This window comes from Choloepus didactylus, chromosome 6, assembly GCF_015220235.1.
Source record: "Choloepus didactylus isolate mChoDid1 chromosome 6, mChoDid1.pri, whole genome shotgun sequence".
In the NCBI taxonomy this organism is placed as follows: Eukaryota; Metazoa; Chordata; class Mammalia; order Pilosa; family Megalonychidae; genus Choloepus; species Choloepus didactylus.
In genome coordinates, this window is record NC_051312.1 from 734,697 (window position 1) to 756,547 (window position 21,851).

General features: G+C 50.7%; 1 protein-coding gene across 12 annotated transcripts in view; it reads left to right on the top strand.

Moving 5' to 3' along the window:
• The window catches only part of LRRC56 (leucine rich repeat containing 56), a 24,156-nt gene extending 3,331 nt beyond the window's left edge, over positions 1–20,825 (top strand). The window contains exons 1-6 of one of the 12 annotated variants that reach the window (XM_037838756.1): positions 18–2,748; positions 2,976–3,139; positions 7,135–7,222; positions 8,326–8,386; positions 10,677–10,755; positions 20,577–20,825. In XM_037838756.1, the coding sequence (XP_037694684.1) occupies positions 2,987–3,139; positions 7,135–7,222; positions 8,326–8,386; positions 10,677–10,755; positions 20,577–20,645 (450 nt within the window). In that variant the 5' untranslated portion in view covers positions 18–2,748; positions 2,976–2,986 and the 3' untranslated portion in view covers positions 20,646–20,825. Of the gene's footprint in view, positions 1–17; positions 2,749–2,975; positions 3,140–7,134; positions 7,223–8,325; positions 8,387–8,571; positions 11,381–12,406; positions 13,186–20,576 lie in introns of those variants that run through there. The other 11 variants (XM_037838759.1, XM_037838753.1, XM_037838754.1 and 8 more) reach the window with 11 other exon arrangements.
• The last annotated feature ends 1,026 nt before the right edge of the window (positions 20,826–21,851 follow it).

Sequence of the window (21,851 nt, forward strand, 5' to 3'; positions counted from 1 at the left end):
GCCCCCTGACCCCTGGGTGCCAGGACCTCAGCTGCCTGGGCCTGGCCGGGTGACTGGCAGGAGGCGTGAGGGCCCTCAGGGCTGCTCCTGGGGGCTGGCGAGCACAGCCTGGGGCTGACCGGCTCTCTTGCAGGTGCTGCCTGGGCCATGCCGCCTCCCAGCCCAGATGTTTGACCCCCTGCGGGGGAAGGTAGCTGCCTGCAGGTAGATGCTCTGCCAGCGCTAGGACAGCGTTGGGGTGCTGGGGGTGGGGGGAGACAGCCCAAGACCCTGGTCCTGAGCCCCAGGCTTGACACCACTGGGTGGAGAAGGACCCACAGGACAGGTTCTGAGTTGGCTCAGGGAGCCCTTAGGTGTTCAGTGCTAGACTACGGGCAGCCATGGAGCCGCCCTCAGGCCCACAGCCCCCCAGGCTTGCAGCTCCTCAAGATCACAGACTCCCAGACTCGCAGACCCCAGCCTCGCAGTTCCCCAGCCTTGCAGCCCCCCAGGCTCAGGTTGGGGAGAAGCCTATAGCCAAGCCCCTCTGTGTGGACCCTGAAGGAAGGTCAGGACAAGGGCTGCTCTGGCAGGGATGGAGGCTGGGAGAGGGAGGGGTGAGGTCCCCCAGCCGAGGGCTCCCCCAGGCGGTGAGGGCACCCTCAGGGCCCGTCCTGGAGCCTTCTTGGGGCAGGAAGGGGGCCTGGGGCGGCCTGTAGGAGACGTCGGTGCCCAAGGCTCCTTGGAGCTGGCTGCAGCGAGCTGGGCTGGATGAGGCGGCAGTCACCCCGCCAGGAGAGGGAGACGGTGGAGAAATGGACTGGCGTAGGTGGCCTCGGACCCCCGGGTCTCAGAGCCAGGACCAGAAGAAACAGGCCCCAGGCAGACCTCTCGGGCCATACGGGTGAGGGGAAGGGCTCAGCCGTGGGCTACAGCTGGGTCCAGGCACCCAAGGACTGCTGGCTCCCTGCCTCCAGCTCCTGCTCACCTTCCCCACGGGCTGCCCAGCCAGGCAGCGTGTCCAGGTCCGAGTCTCCGGCCATCCACAGAGGAGGGACGTCCGCCCCCTTGGTGGACAGAGAGGGACTGTGGCCTCGTGGCGAGAGGCAGCAGGAAGAGCAGAGCCCCATGGCGTGTGGAGCTGGCTTGAGCTGGACGTGCACACCAGCACACACATGCACCCTCCTATGCACACACGTGCACAGACACCAACACACCAGTGCTCACACCAATGCACACACATGAACACGAGTACACACACCAGTGCACACACCAACATACACACCAGTGCACACAGCCTTGCACACGCACACACTTTCTTTGTTCTCTCTCTGGGATTCCTGCTGGTTCAGGAAGACCCCGGACCGTCTTTGGCCGTACACTTCCTGTTTCTGTTGTGCTCTGCATCCTGTCAGATTTTCTCACCTTTATCTTCTGGGCCATCAGTTGGATTTTCCTTTTCAGAGGTGGAGGAAGAGAATCATCCTTTCGGTCTCGTCCTCCTCCAGCGTTGTCCTTTTATTTTTAGAGAGGTTCTGGTCACCAGACAATTGTGCATAAAATACAGGGTTCCCGTGAACCACCCTGCTGCTCACGCCTTGCGATGGGGTGAAGCGTTTGTCACAGCTGATGAAGCACGTTTTTGTAACTGTGCCATCAGCTATAGTTTATGGCTTAACTCGGGGCTCACTGTTTGTGTTGGGCAGTTCCTGGGTTTTTTTTAAAATTCTGTGACTGTCTACACCTCTAAGGTTTGTCCTTTAGCCACATTGACGTGCCAGTTCAGTGCAGTTAACTGCGTTCTCGTGTGGAACCACCGTCGCTAGAAGCAGCTGCCCGTTCCCTGTGCCCGGGGCCACCCCCAGCGTCCCGCCCGCAGTGGGTGCCCTCCAAGCCCTGAGTGCTCTGGTCTGACGGTCGCTTCCCTTGCTCTTCATTTCCACCCCGTGGTGCTCTCACTCGGGGCTTTCCTGCTGGTCGCCGGCCCTCGGCCCTGGTGGTCTTGGCTGTGCCCACCCTCAAGACAGAGGCCCTGGGTGGCTGGTGTGGGTCCCTGGGTGGGCCGGGACTCGGTGGAGAATGGGGGACCATGCGGCAGCCCGCGGGGGGCACTGCCTGGAGCCCCCGTCACCCCTTCAGCCTCAAGGGATCACAGCTGCTGCCGGGCCTTGGCCGGGTCTTGGCCGGGTCAGTGCCGGGCTGGGGTCAGCAAGGCATGGGGGTCCGGCCAGCTTGGCCCCAGCAGGCCCGTCCCAGGCAGAGGCTCCCTGAGGGGGGAACCCGGCTCCCGCCGCACGGCTGTGGGCACAGAACCCCAGCAGCCACCGACCTGGTTCACAGACGCTGCAGCCCAGGCTGACACCCCCAGGCCTGAGTCTGAGGCCACAGAGGCGTCTCTCCAGCCCCAACCTGAGTCCGGCCAGGGCCACGGGAAGCCCCCGCACCGGTCAGTCCTCGGCCACAGGGTCCGCGGCGCCGACCAGGCCTGGGTGCTCTGTGCTGGACGAGCCTCAGGAGTCCCAGGCCAAGATGTCGGCCAGTCAGGCAGGAAGATGCCGGAGGGGCTGACCAGGGTGGCCGTCCACTGCCCTCCAAGGGGCCCCAGAGAGCAGAGCCGGGCACACTGACCCCCCATCCTCCGTGCTCGGCTCCGTGGCCCTGTACCTTCCACACGGCCTTCGGGGAGCTCGAGGCTGTGACAGTGGGCTGTGGGCCTCGAGCGGCTCGGCGGACATCAGTGGCACGGACGGGGACAGCACAGGCTGGCAGGTTGGGGGACCCTGGCCAGGTTACGCGGTACCCCTGATACCCTCAGCAGAACTTGTCCACGAGGCCTTGGCCTGAGCCCACTGGAAGTAGGGGCCCCTCGGGAGTACGGGAGGGTGGGTCTGGATGCCAGTGCCTGGCACAGCAGGTGCCGAATGGGGCCTGGCGGGTGTGAGGTGGGCTGGAGACCCCCCGGGACACACCAGCTTGAACTCCACTTCCCCCGGCAGCTTGGACGTGAATGGACCCTGCCTGGGATGGAGCCAGCGTCCGGGTGTGGGAGCTGAGCTGGCCGGGCCCGCAGAACCCCCGCCCACCGAGCGAGGGCCCGGGCAGCCACGGGGGCAGCCTTGGCGAGCAGCTGGCGGAGGAGCGCCTGTCCCCTGCCCGACTGGTGAGTGCCGAGGACCCCTGGAGATGGGCCTGTCGCCCTGGGGCCCGCCGTGCCCCAAAGCCCCAACAGCCCAGGATACTCAGGGGGTCGCCGAAGGGCTGAGCCCGGGGGTCCCACCTGCACGCTGGGCTTCAGGGACCCCCATGAACCAGAGAAGGCCCCAGGCTGGAGCACGACATCTGTGGGGAGACAGTGAAGCGGTGCGGCGGCGGAAGGCACAGGGTGCCGGGAAGATGCTCAGGGGCCGGGCAGGGCCACGGTTCTGACACGGGGTGTCGGGGGCCGAGCGCGGGGTGTCATGGGCCCGGGCGCGGGGTGTCGTGGGCCTGGGCGCGGGGTGTCGGGGGCCGGGCGCGGGGTGTCGAGTGGCCGGGCACGGGGTGTCGGGGAGCTGGGCGCGGGTGGTGGGGCCACCCGTCCGTGTCTGGGGGAAGAGCTCCCAGGCGGAAGGCCCTGGGGCACAGGGGCAGGGGCTTGGGGGGCTCGCCCAGGCCTGCCCACAGCCAGGAGGGCGTGACCCCGGACGTGCCCCTGGACACCTCAACAGACTAGACGGGGGCAGGTGGGGCTCAGCCGGTGGCGTTGGGTCGGGTGCTGTGGGAGGTCCAGGGGGTGGGCAGCAGGAGAGACGCCCGGGGCTGGAGCAGGTGGAGACCCCTGGGTCCGCCGTCTCCCACCCAGCAGCCCCCAGCATCGGGGCAGCCACTTGGGCCAGCCCGGGGCCCCCTGGCCATCCCCAGAGCAGCAGACACCGGCCTTCCTCCCAGACCTGGGGCTTCCTGCCGCTGGCGGCCCCGAGGCTGCCCCTCCCTGCACCCCCAAGCTGTCCCAGCCAGGCCGCCCTTCTCCCCCACCTGCCATCTCCCTGCCAGCCACACCCAGGCCCCCCCCCCCCCACTGTCCCCACAAGCCCTTCTGGGGCCACGTCCTGGGGGGCGGCCCCAGGGCCCTGAGCGCCTGCTCGCCAACTTTGGAGGCCGGGTCTGGAGGCCTTCCCAGGAGGGATGCTTGTGTCCGAGGGAGGAGGCCCCGGCCCAACGGAGGAGGCAGGCAGCCCCCAGCGACGGAAGCTGTGTCCGCAGAGGGGCAGGTCCAGCCGGGAGCCAGGAGCTGGCAGCAGGTCTGGGTGGGGACCAGGTCAGTGGGGAGCGGTTAGCTCCATGGGCATCCAGGCAGGGGTGGCTATGAGCACAGAGGCCAGAGGAGGGGCCTGGGAGAGAGCCCCATGGGGGCAGGGGCCTGGGGGGCAGTGGGGACCCTGGCCCGGGGCCAGCCCTGGGGCCTCCACCCACCTGGGCTTTGTCCTCAGAGCCAGTATCGGGGCCACGTCCCCTCGGACCCTGCTGGACACCCGCTCCTCAGACGTCCCCGGGTGACTTGATGCTTGACCCTGGGGAGGTCTCCGGCCGCCCGTCCTTGGCTCGCTGGGTGTCCGTATCAGTCAGCTACAGCCCCAGACGCTGGGAAACAAACACCCCGCCCAGGGGCCTCCACTGCCGGTGCCATTCCCAGGCCAGGGGCCTGCAGCTGGGGACCCGGGTCCAGGGGGCAGGGGACACCCAGAACCTCGAGACGGGACCTTCTGTGGCAAAAGGGACTTTGTACGAGTAACAGGCTGAGATGAGGTCACGTGGAGTGAGGCCCTGAGTCTCTGGGCTGGTGCCCTGATGAGAGCGACACACAGACACACGGGGCAGAGGGAGGGGCCAAGCAGAGGGAGGGGAGCCCCCCGTCGCCCCTCACCCCGCCCCTGGGGGTCAGCCCCACGCCTGCTGGCTACAGAGAACCCCAAAACCCCCACCCCACCCCGCATACCCGGATCCACCAATTCTGATATTTTGCCACGTTTTCCGTGTCATTTTATCCATCTGTCTGTCTGTGTATCAGTTCCTTTTCCGAGCACTTGCGTGTAGGTGGTTGTACTCCCCGGGCCCCCTGAACACTTAGCACTGCCACGTCCACTTGCTGAGAACGAGGATGCTCACTTACGTAACCACCTGAAGCGCAGTTATCAAGTTCCAGAAATTTAGGTGGATAGAAAGCTCACAGTCTATATTCCAGGTTTTTCAAACGTCCCAAGAACGTCCCTTTGAGCCTCTTCCCCTTTGCTGGATCCCATTGAGGGTTATTTACTGCATTTAATTGTCATTCTCATTAGTTGCTTTTTGTTTCATTTGTTTGATTGTGAGAACACGTCTATGATACAAACCTCCGCATCTCACCCCTCCCGAGCACACCGCTCAGTGGGGTTTGTCGCATTGGGAATATTGCCGAGCTCTCACCAGCGCCCCTGCTGAAGCTTCCCCTCTCCCACACAGAAGCCCTACACCCGTTCTCATCAGCCCCTGGCAGCCTGGCCTCCAATTTCCAGCTCTATGAGCTCACATATTCTCCAGTATTTTGTTTGTGCGTACCACGGTTTAAATTTAATATCACAAATCCATAGCAAGCTCATTTGCTTTGATACCGACTTTGTTTTTGTTATGAAACTAGGCTCCTGTGCTCCTCCTTTCCCCCACCTTTATAGAGTTTTTGTCAAAATTACAAGTTTCTGCATTCTTTGGGCCTGGTTGCTTTTTGCTGGAGCTGATCCCAGCTGACGCCATGTGCCCCAGCCACACCCCACGACTCCCTTTGGACGCTCGTCCCTCTAGACTTCACCACGGGAAGTTTGGGCATCTCGGGCTTTCTTGGGGACACGCTTTCTCCTTTCCTGGAGCCCCACCCATTGGCTGCACGTGGCAATCTAGGTTTTGCCCTGAGACGGAGTCTGCCTGGGACTTCCTAACAAGAACTTCTCAGTTCTTTTACTGATGGAGTTAAGAAATCATCTTATTTTTCAAGCCTGCACATTCCAAAATTCCTGGGCTCTCTCTATTCCGTGTGAGTTCTGTTTTCGGAACTACCTTATCCAATGCAACAAACAACTGCCAACTCACTCTCCCCACATTTTGCCTTAAGACTGCTTTGCCTAGTGTTGCAAATTCACTGTGTATGTTTTCTGCCACCCCAGGTCATTGCAGGGGATGGGTTTGCCAGATGTTTTATCACATCATCACATGGGTCACTGTCCTAGTTTGCTAATGCTGCAGAATGCAAAACACCAGAGATGGACAGGCTTTTATAAAACGGGGGTTTATTTCACTACACAGTTACAGTCTTAAGGCCGCAAAGCATCCAAGGTAACACCTCAGCAATCGGGTACCCTCACCGGAGGATGGCCAGTGGTGTCCGGAAAACCTCTGTTAGCTAGGAAGGCAGCTGGCGTCTGCTCCAAAGCTCCAGCCTCAAAACGGCTTTCTCCCAGGACATTCCTCTCTAGCAAGCTTGCTTCTCTTCAAAACATCACTCCCAGCTGCACTCTCTTTCCTCTCTTTGAGTCAGCTCATTTATATAGCTCCACCGATCAAGGCCCACCCCGAATGGGTGGGGCCATGCCTCCATGGGAACATCTCATCAAAATTATCTCCCACAGCTGGGTGGGGCACACTCCAAGCAAATCTAACCAGCACCAAAACTTCTGCCCCACACAAGACTACAAAGATAATGGCATTTGGGGGACACAATACACTCAAACCGGCACAGTCACCAATAAGTCACATTGCTTTCCACCACCCAGCCCCGAATCCAGTGCCATGTAATTCAGGTTTCCTTTCATGGTAGTGATTGGAACTACATGTAAGTCCCAACTGTTCTATGTATCAGCTATCGTTGCAACAATGCCACCTAACAAACAGCCCCAGGACTCCATGGCTCGCGGTGTCTTTCTGGTCTGGAGTCTGGAGTCAGCTGTGGCTCAGATCCGCGGGGCTGGGCTTTGTGTCCCGTGTGCATCGTTTGGGGACTGGCAGCTCTCCCCTGGCCCTGCGCCCCCAACCTCTGTTCACGCTGCACCCCTTATGTCCCACCAAAGTCCTGGGGCCGAGCACGACAGGGACGAGGCAAGGGACAGCCTCGAGAGTCCCGCCCACCAGCTGACCTCCTTGTTCCCGCAGCAGGCCCTGGCCCAGGTGGATGACCTGGCAGCAGTGACTGTGCTGGAGATGCGCGTCGACACCCGGGAGCACAGTCTGGGCAACTTCGGTGAGGCGCCCCCCGCCTGGCCACCTGCAAGGCTGGCCTCTGTCCCGTTTTGAAAGCAGCACTGACCACGCCCCAGGACCTCATCGCCTGCTTCTCAGACCCTGTTGGTGATCCACATTCCCAGTCGCCCCACGGAGCCTCTCCCCTCACCTGCCTGCGCATCAGCAATGGTTATAACAGGGCCCAGCGAATCACGGCACCTCCTTATTAGGTGCTTTCGAAGCTCACCTTGAAATAAGTTCAAACTTACAGAAAAGTTGCAGGAACAGTACAGAGAACCCTCGTGTGCCCTTGGCCAGACTCCCAGAATGATAAAGTTCACGTTTGCTCTATCATTCTCTCTGCCTGTCATGCATGCACACACACATGCCCTCAAACATGCAGACGCACGCACACCAGAACATGCAGGCACACATATGCACATGCACACGCACACAGGAATTCATGTGCAGCTGCATATGTGCATTCACATGTGCACGTGTGTTCACACATGCCCACACACTCACATGTATGCACACGTGCACACGCAAGGCATCCGCACACATGTGCACACACATGCCCATGCATACTCACCATGCATGTACACATGTGCACACGTGTGCACTCAGACTCACCGCATGCATGCACGTGTGCACACAGGCACTGATATGCATGCACACTGCACTTGCACACATGCATTCACACATGCACACGTGCACACAAGCAAACACGTACTCATGTGCATACACTTATGTGCATGCATACATGCACATGTGTGCGCATATACACAGCTAATTTTTCTCCCTCTACCTGAGATGCCCCCTTTACCCACAGATACTTCAGGGTGCAGTTCCCAAATACAAGGATCAAAGTCAGGAAATGAACGTCAGTGCACTGCTCTTACGCATTCGGCAGATCTTATTCAAATTTTGCCAACTGTCCCGATGAGTCCTTTAGGGCAAGGTCTGGCCCGCTTTGCTTGTGCTGGACTGTGGGTGAGGGGACGAGGCCATGCAGCCCCTGGAGCTGGAGTGGCTGGCGGGCAGGGCTGTCCCCTGCAGAGGTGGGTTGGAAGGCAGGGAGCAGGGGCCCTGCACCAGCCTCTCCTTCCTGCCACCCGACAGGGCTGCACCTGCCCAACCTGAGCCAGCTGAAGTTGAACGGCAGCCGCCTGGCTTCTGTGAGGTGAGCGCCCCCAGGATTGTGGGGGGAAAGGCAAGTACCCAGTCGGGGATGGGTGGGAGGTCCCTGGAGCCATAGAGAGGTCAAAGGCCTCCTGCTGGTGGCCCTTTGTTCTGACGCCAAGTGAATCACTGGCCATTGGAGGTGAATCTGGGACGTGCGCTGGGGTGGGGTCTCTCCCGGGCCAGGGTCTCTCCTGGCTGAGTCTCCACTGAGAGGACGGGGCCCAGGGCCTGGCGACGTGTCCTGCTGCCACCGGCTCCTGACCTGACGTTCCAGGGAGGCTCTGGGGCCTTCAACTCACTGTCCCGTCTGGCGTCTGGCGGATCTTTCGGGTGTTTGATCCTAATCAACTGTTTAATTAAACATCGTGTGGGTAACACGCATTGACCCCAGGATCAGGCCAGGATCAGGCCAGGATCAGGCTGTCTCACGAGGTCACATGGCTGGCAGGGTTGTCAAGGGCCCACCCTGGGGTACTGGGAAGGTGCCCATGACCCCGGGGCAGAGGCCTTCGGCCAGCGCGGAGCCCTGAGTGGTCTCCGGTGGGCACCACGGAACGAGCAGGCCTCGGCGCGTTTCCAGCCCCGCTGCCCCTGTGGCCTCGAACGAGGGTGCGCAGCCCCGCAGGAGAGGGGGAGCAGACGGCCCCAGGGCACCCCAGCCCCAGAGCCTTCACCCAACCCTTTCTGTCAGGGGCCAGGGCACAGACCCAGGGCAGCAGCGTCTGCAGGCTGAGAGAGCTTCCCGCAGCACACAGGCTTGGGGATGGACCTGAAACACAGAATTCAAAACTAAAGCAAGGTTAATGGATTGAGCCCGAAAGAACAAAGCTGAGATAATATTGGACTTTACTGTTTTGCTTGAGCAGAGAGGGTTTTGTGCAAACACTTCTGGTCTAATGCAGCCAGCGTAAGGCAGGGGGATGCCAGTCAAAATTCTAGAAAACTTCACAGACATTTCCGTCGGGCTCTAAGTCACTGGATTCATTTATTCCCAGGAAAGGCAATAAAGATATTCCTTAAACAGTGTCACTCTAAATGTTTTCTCAATTTTGATGATAACACCGTGTATCAAATAAACAAAGAATTTAATAAAACATATGAAGATCTGGAAATGGTTGAAGGAAATTGGAAGAAGGGCCCTCCTGGGCAGTCTCTGGAGCTGCTATGAAAAAAGCCTGGAAAGTTCTCGAGCCCAGACTCAAAACGGCACTCCAGTGGAACCAGGAGTCAAGTAGAAAAAGATTGGAAAATCATCCTTACAGAAACCTGCCTTTGACACACAAATGTTAATATTGTTAGCCTGGTGTATTAGCTCCATGAACAAGGATTCTAGTATATAAAGGATTCTAGTATATAAAGGATTCTAGTATATAAAATTCAATAAAGGATGAGAACTATGAGAGCTGGAAGGTAGCATAAAATTAAGAATATGATACACCATTTGAAACAAAACAGATAATGCCAAGACAATGATCCAGTCTCAGATTGGATGGAAATGTGTTTGTTCAGTAGCAGCAGTGAACTTGGCCACATGATGTTTGCAAACCTTCCTGGATGAAGGTGAATGAAAATGTGAAAAAGGGAACCATTTAATTAAATGTGATGGTCCCACAAACCGTTTTGTAACTTAGCTGATCATAGCTATATTAAATATATTAACTTCTCAGCATTACAAGGACTGGAAAATAATGTCAATGTGATGACTGCGGTCATCAGAAGCCGGGAGAGAGCTCAGCAGCCTGAAGGCACCGGTGACTTGGAGACTCATGTCCTCGTAGAGGGGCCTCGGTTGCCCAGGCCGGTGCCGCAGGGGAGTCGGGAATCGCGGCCTCGGGGGGGGCTCGGGCGTCCTTTACCTGGAGCCGCTGTGCGGAAAGTTCGCTCCAACAGTGTCCAAAACCCTATCCTGGAAATGACTGAAAAATCTAACAGACAGATTTCACAACAGCTTCCTCACTTGAATTTCCTTCATCACCAGAGATGTCAAACCTCTCCTCATAGTTAACTGTTTGTGTTTCCCCGTGCTACTTTTGTGGGTGCCTCTGTCCTCTTCTTGCTCATTTCTGGGAGCTCCTTTTTGCAGACTTTGCAAGCGTCGTCACCCTGTCTCCTGTCTACGTCCTCCCTGGCATCCCCATTGCATAGCAGCCCTTCATTTTTGTCGGGTCACATCCGTCAATTCCGGTTTATGCTTTGGGGTCTTATTTAAGAAGTTTGCCTGCACCCCCAAGATCACAGAGATCTACTTTTTCTTCTTTTTGTTTTGTGATCTCACTTTTCACTTTCAGGTCTTTAATGCAGCTCAGCTTCAATGTCACCTCTGATTGTGGTCTGAGATGGGGACCCAGCTTCATTTTTCAACATACAGTGAGTCAGTTTTCCCACCATAATCTACCAAAAACCCGTTGTTTCCCACTGACTGTGGTGCCGCCTGTCGTTTGTCAGGGCCACGTTTAGATGTGGGCGTCCTGATGAGCTCCGGTTCAGCTGTTATGTTCTCGTGCCAACACCACACCATATTCACGTGGCTTTGTAATATGTGTTAATATCTGAAAACACAGTAGTCTCATCATGACCTACTGATTCATGAGCATTTGCTTTTGCGTCTGAATTTCAGTTTGTTGAGTTTCGCTCACATGCAAATCATTGTGGAATTTTTACTGGAATTACAAAAGATTTGGATGTTAATTTGAGTTTGTGAGCTTATACACATCCATGAATAGGGTAGATCTCTGCAATCATGTGTTCCTTTATATCTCTTGACAGAGTTTTAAAATCCCCTCTGTGAAGTGTTTATCTCTTAGATTGTTTTCAGCTGCAAGTAACAGAAACCTGTGTCATACTGGCCTAAACGACAGGAGATTCTTTATTCCTTCAGTGCCCACTAAGGCTGAACCGATCCTGAGCACTAGGGTATAGCAGAGAACAGAGCAGACACGAGTTGGCTCTTCCAGGCTGAGCTGACTCGGCAGTGCAGTCTCGTAACCAAAGGCCCAGGTCCCCGCAGCGCGTGCCCTTCGTCCTCGTGCTTGGCCCCCTCCGCAGCGAAACCCAGGATTCTTCCCCAGAATCGCACCGTGCACCCACTTCCCCGCACCGGTCACCAGTAAGTCAGGAGCTGGACGTATGACTGGCCTGGACGAGCCACCCGCCCACCCCGCTGCCGGCCAGGACAGAGTAGTTCATGTGGGTCACTGAAACCTGAGCCGAGTTAATCCCCACACATCATGGAGTATTTTTGCAGTCATGGCTGAGGTCTTGTTTCTGTTGTATTTCCTGGTCAGTTATTGCAACTATAGAGAAACACTATTGATTTTTTTTTTTGTAAAGGGGGTTTATTTGGTTATAAAGTTACAGTTTTAAGGCCATAAAGTGTCCAAGGTAAGGCGTCAACAATCGGGTACCTTCACTGGAGAAAGGCCATTGGCTTCTGGGAAAACCTAGCTGGGAAGGCATGTGGCTGGTGTCTGCTTGCCCCCAGGTTGCATTTCAAAATGTCAGCGTCACCTTCCAATAGCCATCTTCAAAATGTGTCTCTCAGTTGCTCTAAGCATGTCTAAGCATCAGCGTCAGCCAGCAAATGTGTGGGCCTGTATAGCTCTTTCTAAAGTAATCCAGTAAAACTAATCAAGACCCATGCTGAATGGGTAGGGAACACTAACGATTTTAATAAATTGGTTTATTGTATCTAGCAATATTGTATCTGTGTTATATTTAGCAATATTGCAGAACTCTCATATTAGTTCAAATAATTTGTTAATTTGGGGTTTCTGTATTGATGATCATATTATCAGAAAATAATGATAATGTTGTCTCTTCATTTCCCATCCTTATACTTCCTGTTTCTTTTTCTTGTCTTATAGCATTGGCTGCGACCTGCTTTCCAAGTACTATTTTAAATAGCAGCAGTGATAGCAGCAGGCGTGCTTGTTTTGTTCTCAATCTTTATGGGTATGTGTAGTGCTTGGAGCCGTGTACCCCAGGAAGTCATGTTGTTAAACTTAATCTATTCCTGCAGGTGTGAATTCTTGTAAACAGGACCTATCCATGAGGTGACTTCAGCTAAGGTGCGGCCCAGCTGAATCAGGTTGGGTCTTAACCCTATTACTGAAGGCCTTACGGGGAGGTCACAGAGGGAGAGAGAGAGCCAGAAGGCACAGCCTGAAGCTGAGGTCACGGGAACCCAGAAGAGGAGGAGGAGGCCCGGGGAGGCGCCATGTGCGTCACCACGTGGTGGAGAAGGTGGGGATGGGGACCACCAGCAGCTGGCACCCAAACACCACAGTCCCAGAAGAAAGCATCACCTTGATGACACCTTGATTTTGGACTCCTCCCGACCTCAAAACCGTGAGCCAATAAATGCCCATCGTTTAAGCCCACCCATCGCCTGCATTGATGTAGCAGCCGGGAGACAGAAGCAGTGAGTGTCCAAGACTCCCCTCAAGGCTGGTGCTTGCTGTCGTCCACATCTGCTGGACTCATCACAAAACAACACTTCTTTTTCAGTCTATTAATGTAGTGAACTCTACTGAGAGATTTCATGATGGGTGTTCATCCTTGTGTTCCTGCAGGAAATACTACTTGATCATTACGCATTATTTAAGTCATTGTAATACTAAAATAATATTTACTTTATTAGTAAATAATATTTACTTTATTTCACATCTACTTTCTTAAGTGAATAGTCCTTTAATTTCCTAGTATTGTCCTTATCTGATTTTGAAATCAATGATTGACTCAGATGTCTGTTACTCCTTTTTTACTTCCCAATTTTTCTATTTTTTTAAAACTTCTTGTATACTCTAAGAAATTATTGTAGAAGATAGAAATTATCTATTCCATGATAATTAATTAGAATGCACTTGTAAAACTAGTCCAGGTCTGGGTTTTTTAAAATGCCTTTAATTGTTATTAGTCTAATCAAGTTTTCTATTTTTTTCAGTGCCAACTTTCTCTAGGTTTTCACAACTGTTGGTATATAGTTTGTACATTATGTCTTTTATTATTTTAAATTGCTGCTAAATTGCTTTCTCCTTTTAAATTCTGAATATTTATTTGCATTGTCTCCCTTTTATCTGTATTCAGTCTTCCCGGAGGATTATATATCAATCTTTTTAAAGAATCAACTCCAGGCTGTTAATCTTCTCCATGAGTTTTCTCCTTGTCCCTGTCTTTATTATGCTTTTCCTTCTTATTCCTTTTCTTATTTATTGTTCTATTTCAGGCTTCTTGGCTGAATGCTTAGCTCAGTTCTAATACTGCTAGTTTTTTGATAACTATATTTAAAGTTCTAAATTTCTTTTAGTGTACACCTTTAGGCAGTGCTCCACAAATGTTTGTAGGCCTTGCTTTTTGACACTATTTCTAACAGTTTTTTCACTTTCCTGTTAAACTCCTCTTCAACTCAAAGCATGGTGAAATCTACTAGTTATACCCCAACGTTTGTTCCTCTAAGCCACAGGATTCCCCATTTTTAGCTGGACCTGCGGCCACCTGAAGGAAACACGAGGATTGCCAGCCTCCCTGGCATCAGCCGTGAGCACACAGGACGCAGGTGGGAAGATGTGTGCAGGCCGAGAAGAGAAGGGAGTAAAATAAGACCATCACAGAAATGGAGACAAATGTGGGAGCAGTGCTGCAGAAAACCCAGTAGGAGATATGGAAAAGACAGGAATGATAAAAATGAACAAAAGTGACTGTCCATGAGTGGAATTTAAGAGTCAGGAGGGCAAGAGGCAGCAGGAATTGGAATACCTACGGAATCTCTGCAGAATTCTCTACAGAAGTGAAATGAATTAGCAGAACAAATCTCTTTAAAGATTAAAGAAAACTTGTTGGAAATTGTCGTAGTTTCCTAGCTATGATCACAGATGCCATGCAGCACGTTGGCTTAAACAACAGGGATTTATTGGCTCATGGTTGTGAGGCTGGGTGATGCCTTCTCCCCGAGGCGGTGGTGTTCCGGGCTGGCTGCTAGCCATCCTTGGGTCCTTGGCCTTTCCATCTCCCCCTCTCCCGGGTTCCATGGACTTCCCGCTCTGGCTCCTTCCCGGGCTTGCTCTCTGTGGCTTCCTCTGTAAGGCTCCAGGGCCAGGACCAAGACCCAGCCCGACTCAGTGGGCCACACCTCATCTGGAAATGACGACTTTCAAAGGTCCTATTTACAGTGGGCTCACCCGACAGCAATGAAGTGAGAGTAAGAACGTGCTTTTCTGGGGCACCTGTCCAGTCCACCGCAGAGTAAGAGAAGCCCTCCTTCTACAGATTGAAAGGGCACTCCATGCCCCAGCTGATGGAATTGCTGACCCTGAAACATAGCCTAATAAAGTTGGTGGACTTCAAGATAAAGATAAAATTTTGGAACAGGCAGGAAAAGAGATTATTGGGTTTTTTTGTTTTTGTTTTTTTGTTTTTTCCAGAAGACAAATTGTGTGTGCATTTCTCCCCCATTTTAACCATTTCAAGCTGACAATTCTTTGACATGTAACTTTTACTATCCATTTCCCGATTGCTGATGTGTTACCTTGGACACTTTATGGCCTTAAGACTGTAACTTTGTAACCAGATAAACCCCCTTTATAAAAGCCAATCCATTTCTGGTGTTTTGCATCCCAGCAGCATTAGCAAACCGGAACAGCTTTCTTCTGAGTCACTGATCCTTTCTTCTGCCTCTTCAAATCTATTCCTGTGTGTCTCCGTTGTGTTTTTCATCTCTTCTATTGTGCCTTTCATTCCCATAGTTATGTCCTTTGTTTTTTCAAGCTTACAGATTCTTCTTTTTGGTAACCCAGTGTCTTCTTTATATTCTTCATCTCTTTTGCCATATTTTCCTTCAACTCATTGATTTGATTTAGAAGATTTGTTTGAACATCTTTGATTAGTTGTTTCAATTCCTGTATCTCAGGTGAAGTCTTAGTTGGCTTCTTTGGCTGGTCCATATTTTTGTGTTTCCCAGTATGGCTCATTATTTTTAGTTGTCTAGACATCTCATTTTCTTGATTAGTTTATTCTGGAGCTCATTTCACTCTTTTACCGAGGGTTTTCTTGTTGGTTGGCTTTGTTCTGTATCTGTTCTTTGCCATTCAGTTCAACTTACTCCAGACCTCCAACAGTTTCTGTTTAGTTTATCAGAATTTTTCAGCTCTTGTTTTTTCTGATTCTTGCCCTTCCTCTGTGTAACCTTTTTCTGAGAGGGTCTCCCCAGATATGATTTCCCAGTCCAGACAGGCCCAGGTCTCAGGAGGAGAGTGTAGTCCGAATCACGTTTCCCTGAGACTGAAGCCCCACGTTTCCAGGCCCTCCTCTGAGGCCTCTAGACCCTGTGCTTGTCCTGTCCTGTCCAGCAGGTGGCACTGGTCAGCCTGCAGCTCCCCACGGGTGCCTTCAATTCTCTGCAGACCTTGTCTCTGTCAGGGGCGTGACTGACTCAAGCTGTTTCTGTTTTCCAGCCCCTGGGGTCTGAGTTCTTTGAAGGAGGCCACCACGTGAGCTGGGCCCACCCTCCCCTTGTCTTAGGGAAGTTTATGTCCTTTAGGGAATTATCTCCCCCACTAGACTTATTGCTTTGTCTCTCAGACCTATCTTAGCTCCACCCTTGCCTGGGTCCAGTAGCCAATTGCAAACATCTGAGGCTTTCTGTAATGAGCTACTTAGAATAGTGAAAGAGAGAGAGAGAGAGAAAGAAACCCCTTTTCAAGGCCCTTCCCCAGCCCACAAGTTTTGTCAGTCCCAGTATAGACTATTTAAAAATATGCCCTTTAGGAAAATATCTCTCTCACCTGACTAGTTCTTCTCAGACAACTTTAATTCTGCACTTGCCTGGGGCAGTGCAAAAGCCTGAGAGTTCCAGCAGCTCTGATGAGCTATTGAAAAGTAAAAAAATAAAGAGTTGGGAAGAAAAGAAAAGGAAAAAAAAAACCACCCTTTCAGAGCCAGACCCCAGCGTCCCGGGTTTGGAAGCCAGAGTCTGATTTGGCACCTGTCTCTGTGTGCCCCTTTTTCTTGGATCCCAGCCCTTTTCCAGTATTTTGAACACCTCTGATTCCGAAAGTCTCTGGTTTTTTGGTTGTTGTTGCTGCTGCTGATGTCAGCCTTGCCTCTTCTCTGCTGGACCAAATCCTCCCAGTTCCTTTCATGCACACTCCTGGTTTACCTGTGCTTGGAGCTTTTATTCAGTAGTTCAAATTTCTTCATTAATTCTACATTTGGGGCCAGCTTGAGCACCCCTCCTTGCTCCTTGCACAGATTGTCTCTTTTTCCCTCAGGGAATCAGCTCCAAGGCAGTCTGCCATGCCTGAGGGGAGGGGCACCAGCCTCCTGGCTGGGGAAACTTACAGTCTTGGCTGTGATCTCAGCTGTTCCACCCATTCCAGAAGGGTGTACAATGCATGTCCGGTCACAGAAGTACCCGAAACCGCTGTTTCATACAGTCCCTGGCTATTTACCAGCTGCCCTAGAGGAGTCACTAAATTCCACACCTCACCTCTCCACCATCTTGCTGCTAGTAATAGTAAGTTTTGAAATCAGGAATTGTGAGTCCTCAGACATTGTTCTTTTTCAAGATTATTCTGGCCATTTGATGCCCCTTGCAATTCCATATGCGTTTGAGGAAAAACTTTTCCACTTCTACCAAAAAGAAAAAGGCTGCTGGAATTTTGATAGGGATTATATTAGTTTATAGATTAAGCTTTAGGCAGCACTGCCATCTTAGCAATGTAAGTCTTCCAATTCATGAGCATGGGATGTCTTTCCAGTCATTTAGGTTAATTCCTTTCAGCAATGTTTTGTAGTTTTTAGTGTACAAATCTTTCATTTCTTGGTTAAATTTATTCCTAGGAATTTTATTCTTTTTGATGCTATTGCAAATAGAATTGTTTCCGATTTCCTTTTCAGATTGGTCACTACTGGTGTTTAGGAACTCAGCCAACTCTGTGTGTTTAGCTTGTGTTTTGCAACTTTGCTGAATTCGTTTATTAGTTCTATTAGCTTTCTTGTAGATTCTTTGGGATTTCCTATATATAGAATGATATCATCTGTGCATAGGGATAATTTGACTTCTTCCTTTCTGATTTGGATGCCTTTTCTTTCTTTCTCTTCCCTGATTGCTCTGGCTAGAACTTCCAGCACAGTGTTGAATAACTTTGGTGACAGTGGCATCCTTGTCTTGTTCTTGATCCTAGGGGGGAAAGCTTTCAGTCTTTCACCATTGAGTGTGATGTTAGCTTGAGAAAATTCTCTTGTATTTCTAGTTTTCTGAGTGTTTTTATCATGAAAGGATGTTGGATTGTCTCAAATTTCTTTTCTGCATCAGTTGAGATGATCATGTGGCTTTTTGCCCTCAATCTATTAACTTGATGTATTACATTGATTTTCTTAGGCTGAACCATCCTTGCATTCCTGGAATAAATCCCACTTGATCGTGATGTATAATACTTTGAATATACTATTGGGTTCAGTTGGCCAGTATTTTCTTGAGGATTTTTGTCTGTAATTTTCTTTTCTGGTGCTGTCTTAATCTGGCTTTGGTATTAGGGTAATGCTGGCTTATAGATTGAATTAGGAAGTAATCCCTGGTCTTGTATTTTTGGGAAGAGTTTGAGAATGGTTGTTGTTAAATCTTCTTTGAATGTTGAATAGAATTCAGTGAAACCATGTGGTCCTGAACTTTTCTTTATTGGGATATTTATTACTGATTCAATCTCTTTGAATGTCATAGGTTTGTTGAGATTTTCTATTTCTTCTTACATCATATTAGGTAACTTGTATATTTCCAGGAATTTGCCCATTTCATTTAGGTTTTTTAACTTTTTGGCATATGATTGTTCATAGTACCATCTTATAATACTTTTTATTTCTGTAAGGTCTGTAGTAACACCCTGCTGCAGTTTGCTAATGCTGCCATTATGCTTTTATAAAGAGGGTTTATTAGGTTACAGATCTACAGTTCTAAGGCCATAAAAATTTCCAAACTGAGGCATCAACAAGAGGACACCTTCACTGAAGAATGGCTGATGGTGCCCGGAACGCCTCCGTCAGCTGGGGGACACGTGGCTGGAGTCTGCTCTTCCTGGGTTACATTTCAAAACAGCATTTTCCAAAATGTCTCTGGGCTTGTCTCTCTTAGCCTCTTCTGCTCCCATGCATCTGATTGTTAGGGGCCCTCTCTTAGTTTCTCCAGAGCTAACTCTGGGCTAGCATCTCTTAGCTTAGCATCTCCAAATGTCCTTCTGTCTCCATCTTCAAGCATCAGCTTTCAGCGGCCTTCTCCAAAAGTCTCTCTCAGCTGCAGCACTGAGCTCCTTCTGTCTGTGAGCTCTTCTTATAGGACTCCAGTGATTAAATTAAGACCCATACAAGACAAGGTACACCTCCATGGAAATAATCTAATCAAAGGTATTACCTACTGTTGGGTGAGTCACATCTCCTTGGAAACACTCGAAAGTTTCCATCTGATAAGATTGGGTAAAAAATATCATGGCTGTTTTTGGGGGGCATAATATATCCAAACCAACACATAACCCCCAGTTTCATTCCTGATTTTAATTATTTGTGTTCTGTCTCTCTTTTCTCTGTTAGTATGGCATTTTGTTACTGTCTCAGATTACATCTTTATACATTGTCTGCCCATTAATATGGATTTATAATGTTGTTTTACACATTTCCTGTTAAATCATATAAGGGCAAAAGCAATTACAAACCAAAACTACAACAATACAGGATTTTTATTAAACTGCATAGTTAACTTTACTAATGTTCTTTATTTCTTCTTATGGCTTTGAGTTCCTGTCTGGTGTCCTTTTATTCCAACCTGAAGGACTCCCTTTAGCATTTCTTATAGGGCAGGTCTTCTGACAATGTGCTTTTCCAGATTTTGTTTATCTGTAAACATCTTAAATTCGCCTTCCCTTTTGAAAGGTAATTTTGCTGAACAGAGAATTCTTGGTTGACGCTTTTTTGTCTAAGAGCTTTAAAGATGCCAGCCCACTGTCCTCTGCCTCCACAGTCTGTGAGAAACCCACTGTTAATCTCATTGGGACCCCTCGTATGTGACAAGTCGCTTCTCTCTTGCTGTTTTCACTGTCCTCTCGTCTGGATTTTGTCAGTTTCACTACAGTGTGTCTTGGTGTGGAGCCATCAGTCTGTCCTGCCTGGAGCTCTCTGAGCTTCCTGGGTGTGCACATTCCTGTCTTTCATCAGACTGGGGAAGCTTCTGGCCATTATTTCCTCGAACACTTTCTCTGCCCTTTTCCCTCTCTCTGTCCTTCTGGGACATCAGTGACATGAATATTGATGCCCTTGGTGGGGCCCCAGGTCCCACTGGCTCTGCTCATTTTCCTTCTTTTTTTTTCTTTTCTTTCTGCTCCTCACACTGGATCATTTCAGTTGTCTTGTCTTCAAGATCACAGATCCTTTCTTCTGCCTGTTCACATCTGCTGTTGGAACCATCTAGTGAATTTTGCACTTCAGTATTGTATTTTGCAACTCCAGTATTTCTGTTTGTTTCCTTTTTTATAATTTCTATCTCTTTATTTTGTTCGATGTTTGCCTAATTTTCTTTAGTTCTTTGTATATTTCCTTTAGCTCACTGAATATATTTAAGACAGTTGATTTAAAGCCTTTGGCTAATAGTCCCAATGTATGTGTTTCCTCAGGTATGGTGTCTGGCAAATACACTTTTTCCTGTGAATGGGCCATACTTTCCTGTTTCTTTTTGTGTTTTGTAATTTTTTGTTGAGTACTGGACGTTCTGTGTATTATGTTGTAACTCTGTTAATCTAGTTCTCCCACTCCTCTGGGATTTCAGTGTATTTTGGTTGTTGTTGTTGTTATTGAAAGCTGGAGCCATCAATTTTTGACTTTTCCAAACTAATTTTGTTCCCAAATGGGGAATGAAAAGTGTCAAGAGGAGAAAAAACAAGGCCTTGCCTCTTTAAGACTCCTCTGCCCACTGTCCCTGAGGGGGCTGGAATGGTGGCTCCAGAGACCTGAAGCAGCTGATTGAACACAGTGACCAATGATCAGAACACGCACACCCTGGGTTTTGAGGCCCAGGTCCTTGCACCCCACCCTGCTCCCAGCATGAGGAGCCAGGCTGCAGCCCCCACTGCTCCAGCCATGGGGGTAGGGGGTGGGGGCGGTGGCTGCTGCGTGGAGGATGAAAGTCACTGGTATTTATCATGGCTCACCAGCCTCTTCCTCCCACTCCCCGCTGGGGGCTGCACAGTGATCCCCTAGACTCAGGGTTCCAGAACAGCTGATCCAGACCATCCTGCCGGTTCAGGAGTTGTTTGGGTGGAGGGACCAGTTCCTGGGGCTTCCTGCTCTGCTGTCCTCCCTCCATCCTCCTCCAGGTCTGCTTTTTAGAAGAAAAAAAGTGAGGCTTTCCTCAGACTTCACAGAAACAAAGCCAGAAGGTGGGAGAACAAAGCCTACAAAGCCCAGTGGAAAGAAGGTATGAACCAAGAATTTTACACCCAGTCAGATGGTTTACAAATGGCAAATATTTTAAAATAAATAAGCAATCAAGGAAAATAGTTTCCATTAGCCCCTCTTGAAAAAAATTAGTTGACTCAAATTTCAGCCAATCAAGAAATGACCGGAAAAGCCATTGGAGACAACAGACTGGGGATAATCAATGAATCTGTGTGACCCAAGGACAAGGCTAAAGCAAACAGGGAGGGTAAAGTAGTAGAATAAAACTTAGAATAAAACGTAAAACTCAGCAGGCAGATTATACAGTGAATGAGAGTAACCAAAGGGGGAATTTGTGAACTGGAAAATAGAGGCAAACGTAGAAATCCGAGGTTAGTCCGAGAAAGTCTAAAAGATGAGGGGATGAAGTGAGGAAGCAAAGCCCTTCAACATCTGACGAAGGAACATTCCAACCAGGAAGAACAAGTGGGAAGCCCTCAGGCGTGAAAATGCACGGCGTGTTTCAGGAAGGCGGGGGCCGCGCGGTGAAGAGGTTTGTCCGGTGGGGAGGGCGGGCGGCAGGTGCAGTGGGAAATGATACGTCACACAGGAGGTAAACCTTCCTGGCCCACCGCTACCCTAGCGACTGGCCCCACCAAAGAAGAGGGCTCAGCACCTGGTCACCCCACGGGAAAGCCCTCCCTCAGTGCACCGGGGCTCTGGGCTTCCAGGCAGTATTTTGGAGCCTCATTCCAAAATCCAAACGCCCAAGAAGCTACTGACATTATAATTAGAAATATTATGACACCTTTAGCTTGCAAAGGAAAGGCCAAAACACACCAACAGGATCCCAGAGGAAACAGAGTGATGCAGGCAGGGGTAGCTCCCCCCAAATCTTCACTTAACATTCCCAGCGGCATAGAAGAAGGCGTGGTTTCTTTGCATCTCTTAAACAAGAACAGGATACTATGGAAAAGGATCAGGGAACCATGAAGAGTTCTTGGACATTAAAAATATGATGGTCAATATACAAATATTAATAACACATTCAG